Below are 13,877 nucleotides of genomic sequence, written 5' to 3' on the forward strand. Positions count from 1 at the left end.
TGAACACTGTCTGGTAGTTGATAGTGACGAGTCAACTACGACTCCTAAATTTGTCCCTGAGGGGACATAGTTTCCCAGAAAAAAAATTTACACTATTTTAATGCGCACCAGGTATTGTATGTGCACTGCGTACATTCAGATGAGCACCAAATCCGTACAACTGTACATCATTTTTGTGAACAGGACATATTGCTTAACAGTTTGATGTTATGTACACAGTTACACACCACAGAAATGGATATTGACAAATCTATAAAATTATGATATAGACTAAAGCCCAGGTCACTGGATCAGTGAAGCAACAGCGCTGAGCACTGCACTACTGTGTAGTAAAAGGAAATGAAATTAGTTAGCTAACTACTTAGCAGCTAGTTGGAAGCTACTTACTAGCTCACAGCCAGCTTCTTACTCGCAAAAATTACAAAAGCAATTCATATTTCTCATATTGACAGCATGTGAAGTTTGTCCAGCCCAATGCAGGTCCACTAATTTAATTATCTGGTAAACTTGGCACACTCTCTTATCTACATCAATGAACTGTCATGCTTAACATGCACTCTAAAGAGTTGAATTTAATCAGGCCACTTTAATTGTTTTCTGACAAGAAGTATGCTCTTGTTAAAATTAGTCACATCCACTGGTAAACCTGGCACACTGGGTCATCCACTGTAATGTGAAAAGCAAACCGCGATATTTAAAGGGCACAGCAGACAGCTAAATTGTACTGTGTCCATTCTTCTTACCAAAGTTTTTGATTAGATGGACTCCCAAGTTAAACTGCTGGTGAAAACTGCTTAGCTCAAATATAGAATCGTATTTACGGGGATGAGAAAAATAAAGCAACCACCCAGCAACCCAAAACTAAACCTGCTCATACAGACATTATTCTTCTTTGCATATAAAAAATTACGTTTACAAGGCAAATGCTTTGACTGTGACAAAAATTAACAAAGGTACAACCTCCTAAAAAGAAAATACAAAATCCAACTGTAATCTGCTTTTTAGCTGCCAAGATACACTTAAAAAGTATTTTCTCAACCTTACATTTATAAGTCCTTCCATTCTTAGCAGCTTAATCCAATTCAGGGACACAATAGCCAGAAACTACCCTAGCATCATAAATGCAATGCTGGTGTCAATCCCAGAAGAGGTGCCAGTTTCACACAATTTAAAAAAAAAAGTTAAAAGGCCCCAGAAATACTTCACTGACAACTTCATTCCATATGGAGACGTGTCCTCTTATTTATACTTTATGAAAATGGATAATGAGCCAGGTAATAAAGCTGGAAACATTATTCAAGTAATTGAAACACTGATTGCTTGATTAAAGCAACTAATAAACAGATATAAAGAAAAGACTGTTGTGTTACTGTGGCCATCAAGACCTTTCCATAAAATGTTCTGATGGGTAATTTTAATAAGAGAATCAATGGTTGCCATGATCAAAGCCTTTTATGTCTAACGATCAAGTATTATGGTTCAAAACAGTTCATTAGTAAAGTAGTAACTGATAACAAAACTGGTGTTACTAAAGCACTGCATTACTAAACTAGATCTCACGTGTTATGCAGCATGTGCACTATGTGCCAACCAACATGCAGTATCACAACAAACAGAATCCACAAAATAGTGGCGCTCAAGAAGGACAAACACACAAAATGGTATTACCCATAGAAACACACACACACACAAAATGGAGGTGTACAATAAAAAATAAACACACAAAATTGAGGCAATTAAGACAAAGAAACTGTTAAAATACAAACAAAGAAATAAAATAAAAATGGACCACTATTAATGCAATCCTGACACCTTTCAATTAACAATGGAAAAAGAAAGCTCTCTGCAAATAACTAGAAAAATACATAGTGTATGTTTGTGAAACAATATATTCAACTAGTGTTGTCATACTAGAATTTCAGTATTCAACGCTAACACTAGTGAAATTTCACGATACTTGATAGCTTCAATACCACAGCAAAAACAGTAATCCCATTCAACCACTTTTTATTAAAACTAGCCGATGCCCGCCGTAGCATATGCCGGTGTAATAACAACCCCCAAAAAATTTTGCTGTATAATGTCTAAGTAATTCCTGCAGCTTAATCCAAAAGACTCGTACTACAATATCAGGTCTGTGCTCTGGTCTTTGGGTATCCAACAGTGCATGTAAAATTTCCGACCAAGCAAGATTACATGTGAAAGTGATAAATAAATCAGGCTTTCCGAATTTTCATACTATGGCCATGGCATCCTGATTGTTTTGTTGCATGCATCTTGGACTTCCTGGAAATGTGGACGGTAATATGATCATTTTGCCTACACATACGTTGTTATTTTCAGCATTTGCTTGCTGTGTGTCTGATAGTCCTTTGTATTGTTCCACGTGCAGATCTTGTTGATGTAATCTCAGATAGTTGAGACGCGCGCCCTCTGTTTTAACATATACATCTACGATGTACTGCTGGAATAGTTTGCCGCTGGAGTGCAAAATACTAAATGTATTCCTCATTGCTAATCTGTACGCGTACAATTGGCATTGAGTAAGCCTTATTCGCTTGCCGGTTCTTTTATCGGGAACATGTTGTAAATCTTTGTGCCAGCCAATGTCTCCGTAAGGGAATAAAAGTGGGTAAACCATAGGATCGCAATTCATTTTGAGCGTGGAAATCTGTTTACAGGAGTTGCATCTGGGATAGATGCAAATATCCCTTTCGGCAAGGGGTTCGCCATCTTCTCCGCCGAAAATCGCTGCAACATCAGTGTGACATGTCGGGGCACTGTATCATCGTAAATCCTGCCCAGGGTTTTCCTTGAAAACCATTCATACAGATGCTGTTGGATTGGACTGAGTGATTTCATGCATGTGTTTGTATGATTTAGCAAAGGGGTTGATTGTTCTGAGCATGGAATCTAGCTGGAGAAGTACATTTTCGCTGCATGCAGAGTTTGCTTTATTTTGTAAGCGTACTTCAGTAGCTTGCGCTGTGTCAAAAACATACAACTGTCCATATCCTGGAGAGGTAGAAGTGTTAGCGTATAGTGGAGAGATTTGGTGATAAATTTGCCCGTGTATTTTAAAACAGTATGGTCCGTGGCCAGGAGGTTGAGTTAATTTTTAGCTTCTGATGTTTGCTGTGTAAGAAGCCGTTGGCTCCCGCAAAGGTGGTAAAGCTACTTTACCATTGTGGTAGCACCTCGAGTACTTGTTGGATGTATTACGCTCAGCAGGCTAGTATAGTGTATGACATGGAAGAGGACGAATAGGAATCGAGAAATGCTGTGTCGGCTGCGTGTGGGCGGGACCGGTTTTGAAGAGGAGCCGCAGGTAGCGTAGGGAAGGGTTTGGAAGAGGACAAACAGGAATCGAGAAATGCCGTGTCGGCTGCGTGTGGGCGGGACCGGTTTTGAAGTGGAAGCAGGACGAACCAGAAGAGAAATATAAATAAGAGATTTCCTTCATTATTAAAGTGAACAATATTTTGCTTTTTCTGTAATAGAATATAACATATATAAATAGTAATGCATTTACTTATTTGGCTTACATCTTTACCCAAGGTGTCTTGCAACATTTGAGATAAAACTTGTACCATTTTTTTTTGTTTTTTCAATTGGAGCACAGACAGGTGAAGTGATCTGCTCGTGCTCACACAGTGTCACCTGTCACAACTGCTGGGTTAGATGTCTGTGGACTTGTTTTAAATGATGTCTCACTGCCTTGTCTCGTGGGACGTTGTCCTTTATTTCTGGCCCCGGGCGTGGTTAAATCTCTTTCTCGCAGGACGTATAACGCTGCTCACGTTATTGGGGGTTTGTGGCTGAAAGCATGTTAAGGAGAAGCCATCGGATCATCTGCTGTTGTGCTGCCTGTCAATCATTTTAAAGCCTGTATAGCAGCTGTCTTTTTGCCACTTCGCGTCTCTGCTGCTCACGTTGTGAAGGGGGGGGGGGGGGGGGGTTAGGGTGACTGAACGCACACAAGGAGAAGCGGTTGGATCATCTGCTGGGTTTCTGCTGCATGTTTTGCTTGTCGCTGTTTTAAAGCAAGTTAGGCATTTGTATCATGCCAACGTTTTTTTTGAGCCTTTCGAATTCCACTGCTTTCATAATCTGTAACCTGCTCAGCATGTGTATAGCGTCTTTATGAAGTTCTACTTTGTGTTTTACTCTTTGTCTTTTAATTCTGAGCCCGATTGGACGTGCTTTTTTTTCCAATTCCACTTGTGCTGGGCTGATTATTACTTTCCTTATTTTCTGAATTTGCACCTACATTATTCTTTTTCTTTTTTGCATTTTTTTTCTCTCCAACTCTCGGCACAAAGTCTCATGTTTAAAGACCCGCGAGACGAAAGATTGGCCACGGAGCGTCTCGTGGGTCTTTTAAAAGTGTCTTCCGTGATCCTCACGTCTCGTCTCCCAAGTCTTTCCCTCCCAGGATTTTTTTTTTTTTTCTATAAAAGAGAGACTAGTATTGGCATTCATAATTATCAAAATACAATGCAGGTCTTAAATTTTAATGTGTGATGGACATGACAGTCCCTGCAGTGTAACAACAAATAGGGAGAAATTTTATAATCTTGAGGGGATTTTAACTTTGTGTTTATAAAGGATGACATCAACATGTACCATGTAATTTATTTTACCATGTGCACATTACAAATTTATTCTCGAATATTTGCTCTCTAGTAACTGAAAATACTGCTTACTAAATATAAAAATTCAAATATTATTGCATATGTACTATTAAATTAGTGAATCCCAGGATAATTCAGGATATCTTAATTTAAACAAATTAATTAAATCTGTTTTTGTAACAACATGCTTTTAAAATCTGGTTTGTCAGAGAATAACTCTGATATGTTTGTAACATTTACTACTGTGAGAGATATATTTGCATCACTGGCTGGTTAAAAAAATTCTAAAGAGTAACAGATGAATCTAATTGATTCAACTTTCAAATGCACCAACATTCTGGAACTTTAATATTCCAAATCTCTCCTTCATTTATCCCCCAAAAAAGTATCTTATATGACACTCACCAGTAAATCTTTCATTTGTGCTTTCACCACATTTGACACATTTTAGGGATTATAAGAGTGGACATTATTTTGGATTCAAAAATCAAATCAATGACACAAATCTAGCATTTGCATATCTGTATTTAGCAGTAAAGTATGTAGGGCATGTTCACTGAGCTGTGTAGCACTAAATATTTTTTACTCTATTATTAACAATTACAGCAGCTAATTTCATCGCCAGTATAGGCAAGCCAAAAATCCACTTCCACTTGCTACATCTGTTCACACTGCCAGTACACTCAGTCCTTTATGCGTGACTGTGAGATGAGATTTAAAGGTAGGAAGAGAGTCGATATTATGAATGTCTTGTGGGAGAGAGTTCCAGAGGCAAGGGGTCACTTGACTGAAAGCTCTAAACCCCATGGTAGTCAAGCGAGCAGAAGGTATAATAAGATTGATAGAGGAAGAGGATCTAAGGATATGAGAAGGAATAGAGATGTGAAGAAGATCAGAAAGATAAGGAGGTGCCAGGTTATGAAGGGTCTTGTAAGTAATAAGCTGAATCTTAAAATCAATGCAATATTTAATAGGGAGCCAGTGAAGCTGTTAAAGGACAGTAGTGTTTTCTATGGAAGGGGTTCTGGTATTAATACGAGCTGCAGCATTCTGAACCAACTGGAGTTTGTAAAGGAGTTTGTGAGGAAGACCACAAAGGATAGAATTACAATAATCAATACGAGATGTAACCAGAGCATGAACAAGTGCTGGTAGCTGAAAGAGATGGGAGTAAATGGCTGATATTACATACGGAAGATGGAAATATGCAGACCGAGTAACAGTATTAATATGTGCCTCGGATTTTAAGGTACTATAGAGAATAACACCTAAACTCTTAACCTGGGTGGAAGAAGAGATTAGAGAATTATCATTAATCAATGAAATATTATCACATTTATCTACAACAGATTTAGTTCCTACCAGGAGAACCTCTGTTTTATCACTATGTAATTTAAGAAAATTAGCAGACAGCCATGATTTAACTTCCTGCAGACAGTCAGAGAGGGAAGAAGGTGGAAAAGTGGAATCAGGCTTAGTAGACAGATAGAGCTGGGTGTCATCAGCCTAACAGTGAAAATGAATATTAAATTTACTAAAGATATGACCAAGGGGCAAAAGATAAATAATAAATAGAAGGGAACCCAAGACAGAGCCCTGGGGTACACCACTAACAACGGGGCAAACTTGTGATCTGAAATTTTTTAATTTTACAAACTGTGTAAAATCAGAGAGATAAGATTTAAACCGCATGTGGAGTGCCAATAATACCAATCGATTTTAATCTCTCAAGGAGAATATCATGAGAGACTGTATCGAAGGCAGAACTTAGATCAAGGAGCACAAGTATGGTTAACAGCCCAGAGTCAGCTGCCAACAGTAGGTCATTGGTGATTTTAACCATGGCTGTCTGTACTGTGAAATGGACGAAAGCCAGACTGAAATCGTTCAAACAAATTATTGTCCGTAAGGTAAGAGTGAACCTGCTCAGCAACAGTTTTTTCAAGTGTTTTGAAAGGAAAGTTAAATCTGAGATTGGACAATAACTATTTAGGTTGTAGGGATCTGCACCAGATTTCTTGAGAATTGGAGTTATTACAGCTGTTTTAAAAGATAAAGTCCAGAGATAAGGGAAGAATGTATGATGTTAGTTATTAGAGAGGAAAGAAAAGACAAACAGAATTTAACCAAATAAGTAGGAGTTGGATCTAGCTGACAGGTAAAGGGTTAGATTTTCTAATAATACCAAGTATTTCCTCAATAGTTGGAAGTTTAAAACTGGTAAGAAAAGAAGAAGAGGATCATAAAATACTCCATGTATGAAATTTCCAAAACTAGTCAGTTGCTGGTGGATATTTCCAATTTTCATATTTAAAAAGGTCATAAAAAAAGAGTTACATTGGTCAGTACAGTAAAACTGATATGGAAGACTGATGGGTGGCTGGAGGATTTTGTTTACAGTTGAGAATAAAGCCAGAGTATTTCCTTTAGCTGACCCAATTACTGTTGCATAATATGTAGTTTTTACTGTAGACAAAGCATCCTTATAGACACATATGTGTTCATCATACATATTCTTAAGGACATCAAAGCCAGTCTTTTTATAAAGGCGTTCCAAACATCAGCCTTTAGCCTTAAGTTGTCAAAGTTCCATGGTGAACCAGGGGGCAGAGAGGATGAAAGAGACAGTCCGGGTTTTCAGAGGAGCAAGATTGTCTAAAAGGCGGCATAGTCCATAGTGGGAAACTAGTTCATCTGTGGTAAATAAATTGTCACCACTTGGCAGACTGTCTCATATTGCGAAATGAGATAGAACGGAAAAGATTTGATTTAGATGATATTAAGTCGATATTAAAAAAACACCTGTTTGTGATCAGATATTGACAGGTCAGATGCTGTACAATTATAAGGAGTAACACCAGAGCAACAAATAAGATCAAGAATATGGCCTTTAAAGTGAGTAGGAAAGTCTATAAATTGCTGCAGACCAATACTATCAAGGCAAGATATAAAATCCCTCATAAGATTATCAGTAACAGTGTCCATATGTACACTGTATATTATCAATGTTTCTATTAGTGAAGGGGTTGTGTCCACATTTCTTAAACATGCAGTGGCGTAACCTTGTCTAAAATATTAGAAAGAATTATTTATAATTAATTGGTTGATCATCTTAATTCCGTCAATTTGAGATCAACCAATCTGGCTTTTGGCACTTTTATGGTGTTAAGGCAGCCCTCCTGAAAATATTTAATGACATTTCTCTCATTGCTGACTCAGGTGGGACTGCAGTCCATGTCCTCCTAGACCTTTCTGCAGCTTTTGATACTATTGACCATGAGATCTTGCTGTTGTGGCTTGAACATCTGGTGGGGCTTAAAGGTTCTGCTTTTAACCGGTTCAGATCATCTCTTACTGGTTGACACTTTTAAGTGTCTTTCAATTCCTCTTTCTTGCCTATTGCTCCTGCTAAATATGGTGTTCCTCAGTGATCCATTTTGGGTTCTATTTTATTTTTTAATTATCTTATCCTATAGGAGCTATTTTCAGAAAATTTTATATTTCTTTTCACTGTTATGCTGATGCTACACAGGTTTATATTCCTGTTTGTAACTCTACAATTAATTGCCTGCACAATTGTCTTTTTGAACTAAGATCCTGGATGGCCGACAATTTTCTGGATCTCAATCAAAATAAATTGGAAGTGCTGATAGCTGGTCCTTCAGCCAAAGCTCAAAATGGTTTCAAACTTCGGCTCTTTCAATGACTTTTGCAAACCTCAAGTCCATAATCTTGGTGTCATTTTTGACAGTAACCTCTCTTTTGAGAGACATATTAACTCTGCAGTCAAGAGTTGCTTTTAGCGAAGGTCAAACATTTTTTATCTCCTAGGGATCTTGAGAAAGCTGCTCATGCTTTTATCTTTTCTTGGCTTGAATACTGCAACTCGTTGCATTCTGGTATCAGAATACTGCTGCACATTATTTTAGTTGGGCCAAGAAGGTTTGATTCTATTTCTCCAATATTAGCTTCTTTATACTGGCTGCCAGTTAGTTTCAGAATTGACTTTAAAATTTTGTTGCTAATTTTTAAATCTTTGCATGGGTATGCTCCTGCCTATTTATCTGAATTGTGTGTTTTACACCAGCAATCCAGAGAACTTGGATCTACTGATCAGTTTTCTCTTATGGTCCATCAAACCAAATGGCACCTCTTCTGTGGAACTCTTTATCTCATTATATTAAGGAGTCACCTTCAATTGAACTGTTTAAAACCTGTTTGAACCAGATTGAAGACTCATTGCTACTCTCTAGCTTTCAGTGACCTTCACTGATACTGATCTTTCTTTTCTTTAACTTCACTGCTGGCTGTATTTCATTTTATAGTATTTTATTTCTATTTATTTTATTTTTTTTCACTGTATGTTTTAATGTAAAGCACTTTGGCTACAGCATTACTGATTTTGTTTTAAATGTGCTCTATAAATAAATTGACATTGAAAATCCTTAAAGTTTAATATTTCTGAAATCTGGACAGGACCATTTGGCGACAAACACAAAATTCTATAAAAGAGAAAAATATCTGTCAAGAGTTATTTTGGGGTGCACTCTGTTACTCTTACCTAAACAGGTTGTTTTTGAGATTTGGTATCCAGGACTTCACAGTGTTCCAAAAGCAGGCAACAATTTCTATCGGTTGCAGGTATTAATGATATACTGTAAATGCTGCATACTATTTAAATTAGAATCAGGAAATAGAGGCTAACATTAAGGAGATTCATTATTACCTATTAATGAACAAGAAATATTCTTACCCTAAAAAGAGCTTCACTCTCACTTCCTTGTTTGTCCGTGAGATTTCCTTCAAAGAAGTGATCTCTGCATCAAACCAAAAGCCTCGCTCTTCTGGTACCTCAATGTTGTAGTTCACCATAACAGTGAGACCAACCCGCAAGCGGTCCCATTTCAATATGGTTCTTGCACGAGGCCGGACATCTTCAGTACACATTTCAACAATACCACTTTCAGGATAGCTAAAGAAAAGGAAAAAAAAAATAATAAAAGATAACTTTTCATCACTTTTTAAAATTAGATTAAAAAAGATTACGAGGAGAAAAGTGTGATCCATATAGAGTACAACATACTGTTCTTTTCAAAAACAAAGAATATTGCCCACATAGTTAAAGTCGAATTATTTTTACTAAAAGTGCATATACAATTTAAATGAGATATAAAATAGCAATAAAATCCTAATTAATTGATTATGTCAATTTCAAATACTAAATACAAAAATAATAAAACTAGCTACATACAGTGTGTTTTGAAATGCACTCCATTTGTATTGGCAGTCTGATTGTGCTTTGAAATGCACATACTTTCAGTCTTTTGATCACAAGTTCTTTACAAACTGGAAGCATTAATAAATTGATTTATCCCCCACTCACACACACACACACGTAACTTGTGTCACACTAAGAAAAGACCCCCAAGGAACAGAGAATAAAAAGCAGCGGTTTATTTATTTATTTGGCTGTTTGCAACTACACATGTAATGATTAAAAAAAAAAATTATTTCTCCGCAGTCCTACCATAGGAAGGAATTTAAAACACAATGCCAAAATTTCAACATATATTTATGGAGCATATTTGACAGCAAAATGTATGTGCTGGATTTAAAACTTCACAGTCTTCTACAAAAAGAATGCAGTACACTCCAGGCATTTAAAAAATTATTATTATTTAAATCGGTTCAGTAAATGATGAATCTTAACTATCTGTTAATTCAGATATTTCCCATCAGTATTGGATTCAATAGACTGCAATCACCTTGCCTTAAACTCCAATTATCTCTCAGGTTCAGAATTCTATGTAAAAAGGATTAATTTCAGGTAGGACTTGGGTTAACTGATTTTGTTGAGATATGGTGCATTAGGCCTGAATAATGCTTAGGACAGTATTCTGCTGTCATCTTGTGAATTGAACAACATGATACTGCAAAAAACAAAAAAACAAAAAGAAAAAAAGAAACAAAAAAGTATTTTTCTATGCATCCTGACACTCTATGGTAACTCATCAATATTCACAAGAGTAAAACTGACAAATTCGACAACTGTACAATTGAACCATTTGGTGAATCTGGCCCTGTCAAGGTTCACCATGATGCAAGTAGCTTCATAACAAAAAAGCAAAATGACTGTGATCAAGTAGAACAACAAGAAAGATGTCAGCCCCCAAGCACTGTTCATAAAGCAGGAATTGTTAATGTTCATGTCAGGGGAAATGTGGAAGTCACCAAGTCTTACACTGTAGTAGCCTAAAATAACAGTCGGCACATCATCCATGTAATAAGGCACTGACATCCAACCCTTTCATGCATAAATAACAGAAAAAAATAAGTAAAGTGCACAAAGAAATACACATGCAGTGTGGTGTAGTGGTTAAGACTTTGGACTTCAAACCCTGAGGCTGTGGGTTCAAATCCAACTACTGACACTGTGTGACCATGAGCAAGTCACATGACCTGCCTCTGCTTCAACCAGAAAACCAAAAAACAAATGTAACTAATTGTATCAAAGTAATGTTGTAAGTCGGGTTGGATAAAAATGTCAGACAAATATGTAAATGTAATATAAATGTCCTGATTGCAACATTAGGCAGTGTGTTGGTGATTGTTTCAAAATATATCACACGAACATGTGAACATGGTAAAGTGAGGTCCACGGCTGATTGGCGCCTTTTAAATAATCATCAGACTTGCGTCTGCAGGTGGGTATCCGTGTGTGATGCAGGAGCAAATAGCCCTGCACTTAGTGCACGTGTGCAGGATCACCCATGACCCTAATTGATGCCAGGAGCTGCTAACTGCCGCAGCTGTGCCACGCCTCCATTATAAATAGGGAAGTGTGAGTGTGTGAGGGGAGAAAGGAAAAAAAAAACCAAAAAGAACAGAATGGAGGTTAAAAGGAAAGAGAGCAGAAAGCAGAAGGTGGAAGAAGCCAGTGTGAGCTAAAAACAGAAGGCTCGGGAGAGAGAAGGCAGGCAGCTGGGAAGACAGCCCTTGGAGAGGAGTGTGTGGCTGACACAGGGGTGAATTGGGTCACTCCAGCTGAATAAGTCTGAGAAGCAGGAGTGACCAGGAGTGTGAACGGCTCACCGCAGAAGACCGGGAAGGCAGCGGGGGTTGAGGAGACTTGGGAGGACAGCCCCGATGTAAGTGCCATGGACACTAGGGACCCAAGCCTAGGGCTGGAGATGGAGCTGGGGAAAGGACAGCTGCACCTGTTAGGGCGACTGGTTAAACAGAGAAGCTGCCAATTAAAAGAACAATGCACCAGGATTTTAGAAAGGACACTTTTCTGCCAGTTGGTTCCAACCTTGTTTTAATGGATTTATTTATTCTGATTTTAACCTCCCCTACATCTTTGTGGATTGGATTATTTGGATTGGATTTATTTACTGAATTTTCTTGAAGCACTGCACTTTTTGGACACTTGTTTTGTTTAGGTTTTTATTTTTATTTTTTAAATAAAAACACTGAGAAATTTGCACCTTCCCCTTGCTTCATGTGGTGTCCTCATTTGCTGAGCTCATCCCTCGGAAACGTTATTAACAGTGGTGGGTTCAAGAAGCTTCCGGTGGCACCTGGTAGTGTGGAGAAGACCACACCGTCAGAGTGCCAAATCAGCATTAGTACAGCAGTGAACACTAGACATACCTTTCCTATTGTATATATGTTGACATTTCGGTATTTACATGTTTCTGTTACACACAACATTTTTTCTTGTTGAAAAAAGTTCTAACGTTTTGCCTTGTTTTTGGTAATTGTATTATATGTTATACTAATGAAGAGATAAGTTTAGCAAAAACTCTCATATGGGTGAGGAGGGTGACTGGTTAAAAATGCTGTACCGTGTCTTAGTTCCAACCAGTATCCAAGCTTCAAGAACAAATGCTAACATAAAATAAAAAACCTGCACAAACTACAATACACAAAGACATCACTTAGCAGTCAATGGATTTGTCCTCTCCTCACATAAGAGCTTTATTATTATATCATCTGTGGTTTATATTTTTCATAGTACATAAACCTCCAGTACACCATGACATTTTAACTACAGATATGTAATTGTTATACTCTTAAACACAGCTTTACTTTTATGTATAGAAATGAAAGAAAGATTAAAAAAAAAAATCCCAGAAGAACGTGTTTCTGGAATAATTTCATGGTGGAAAAGCCAGCCAGCTTTGTCCACCAATTGCTGTATAGGGATGTACTGTAAATAAAAAAAAAATGTTTAAACCTTTATCCAATTTGAGGTTGAGAAAAGAGCTATATAAATGTAATGAATTATTATTATTATTTCAAAAAAGCTCCACCCCCCATACTCTAATCCCAATCACAATATGCTTTAAGAAGAAAATAAAATTTTAACAAAGACTCCTTGTTATATTGCAGGTCGAATGTATAAATAAAATTTGCACTACTGCATCAAATCAAGTTTAATAACAAAGTGACCTCTGACAAATCCAGGAAAATTAGGTTTTGGAACCCTTCCTCTTCATTTTGCATGCTCCATGACAATGAATAATCATACATTATCTTTTTGCACTGGCAGTAATTCCTTTTATAACACTGGTATAGCTGCAACTGTCAAACAGCGAACAAAGTACAGAGACAGGGTACTTATTGAGGATGAGATACTGGTGTTATAGTATGGGTGTTCACACTAAGAAAATAAGTGTCAAAACTTTCTCAGGTTCAGGACACAATATGGCAAGTACAATAGACAATGCTTATTATTTATAACAATTACTGATGTCATAAAGGCCTTGCTGCTTTAACCGTTAGAAGTACTGAAGGTGTTACTTGATGATGGACTTTTATCCTGCTTTCAGGCAAGCTTAGTGTTGGTGCAAGGTTGGGTGTGCACAGACCAGTATGTTGTTCAATAACAAGATTATAACAGATTTCCTACTTCCTAGTTTTTTATTGACTACATTTGAATCAATACTTTCATATTCTAGTGACTTAACGTAACTACAGTCCCTGCTGTGTTAAATGAGTTGTAGTGGTGCCCAGGAGTGTACCTCCATTTCAGAGGTATTTAGAATCCTTTAGCAAAGAAACAATACAAATTTGCAAGTGTAGCCCTCTCTTACACGTGTCACTTCTCACCACTGACTGAATGAACAGAGAGTACACACAGTATGCGTGTAAACAAAAAGTTGACGCTCTCTGCATTGCATAAATAGGTCTAATCTAGCTGAATAAACTTCACCCTGTCCAGCAATCAAACTCCTTACT

At 37.3% G+C, this 13,877-nt stretch overlaps 1 protein-coding gene across 1 annotated transcript in view; it reads right to left on the reverse strand.

Annotated features, from left to right (window-relative positions):
- LOC114654420 (E3 ubiquitin-protein ligase UHRF2-like) overlaps positions 1 to 13,877 on the reverse strand; it is a 176,585-nt gene that overhangs the window by 86,866 nt on the left and 75,842 nt on the right. The window contains exon 4 of the mRNA XM_028804976.2: positions 9,388 to 9,606. Within this exon, the coding sequence (XP_028660809.1) occupies positions 9,388 to 9,606 (219 nt within the window). The remainder of the gene's footprint in view (positions 1 to 9,387; positions 9,607 to 13,877) is intronic.

Source organism: Erpetoichthys calabaricus, chromosome 7 (assembly GCF_900747795.2).
Source record: "Erpetoichthys calabaricus chromosome 7, fErpCal1.3, whole genome shotgun sequence".
NCBI lineage: Eukaryota > Metazoa > Chordata > Cladistia > Polypteriformes > Polypteridae > Erpetoichthys > Erpetoichthys calabaricus.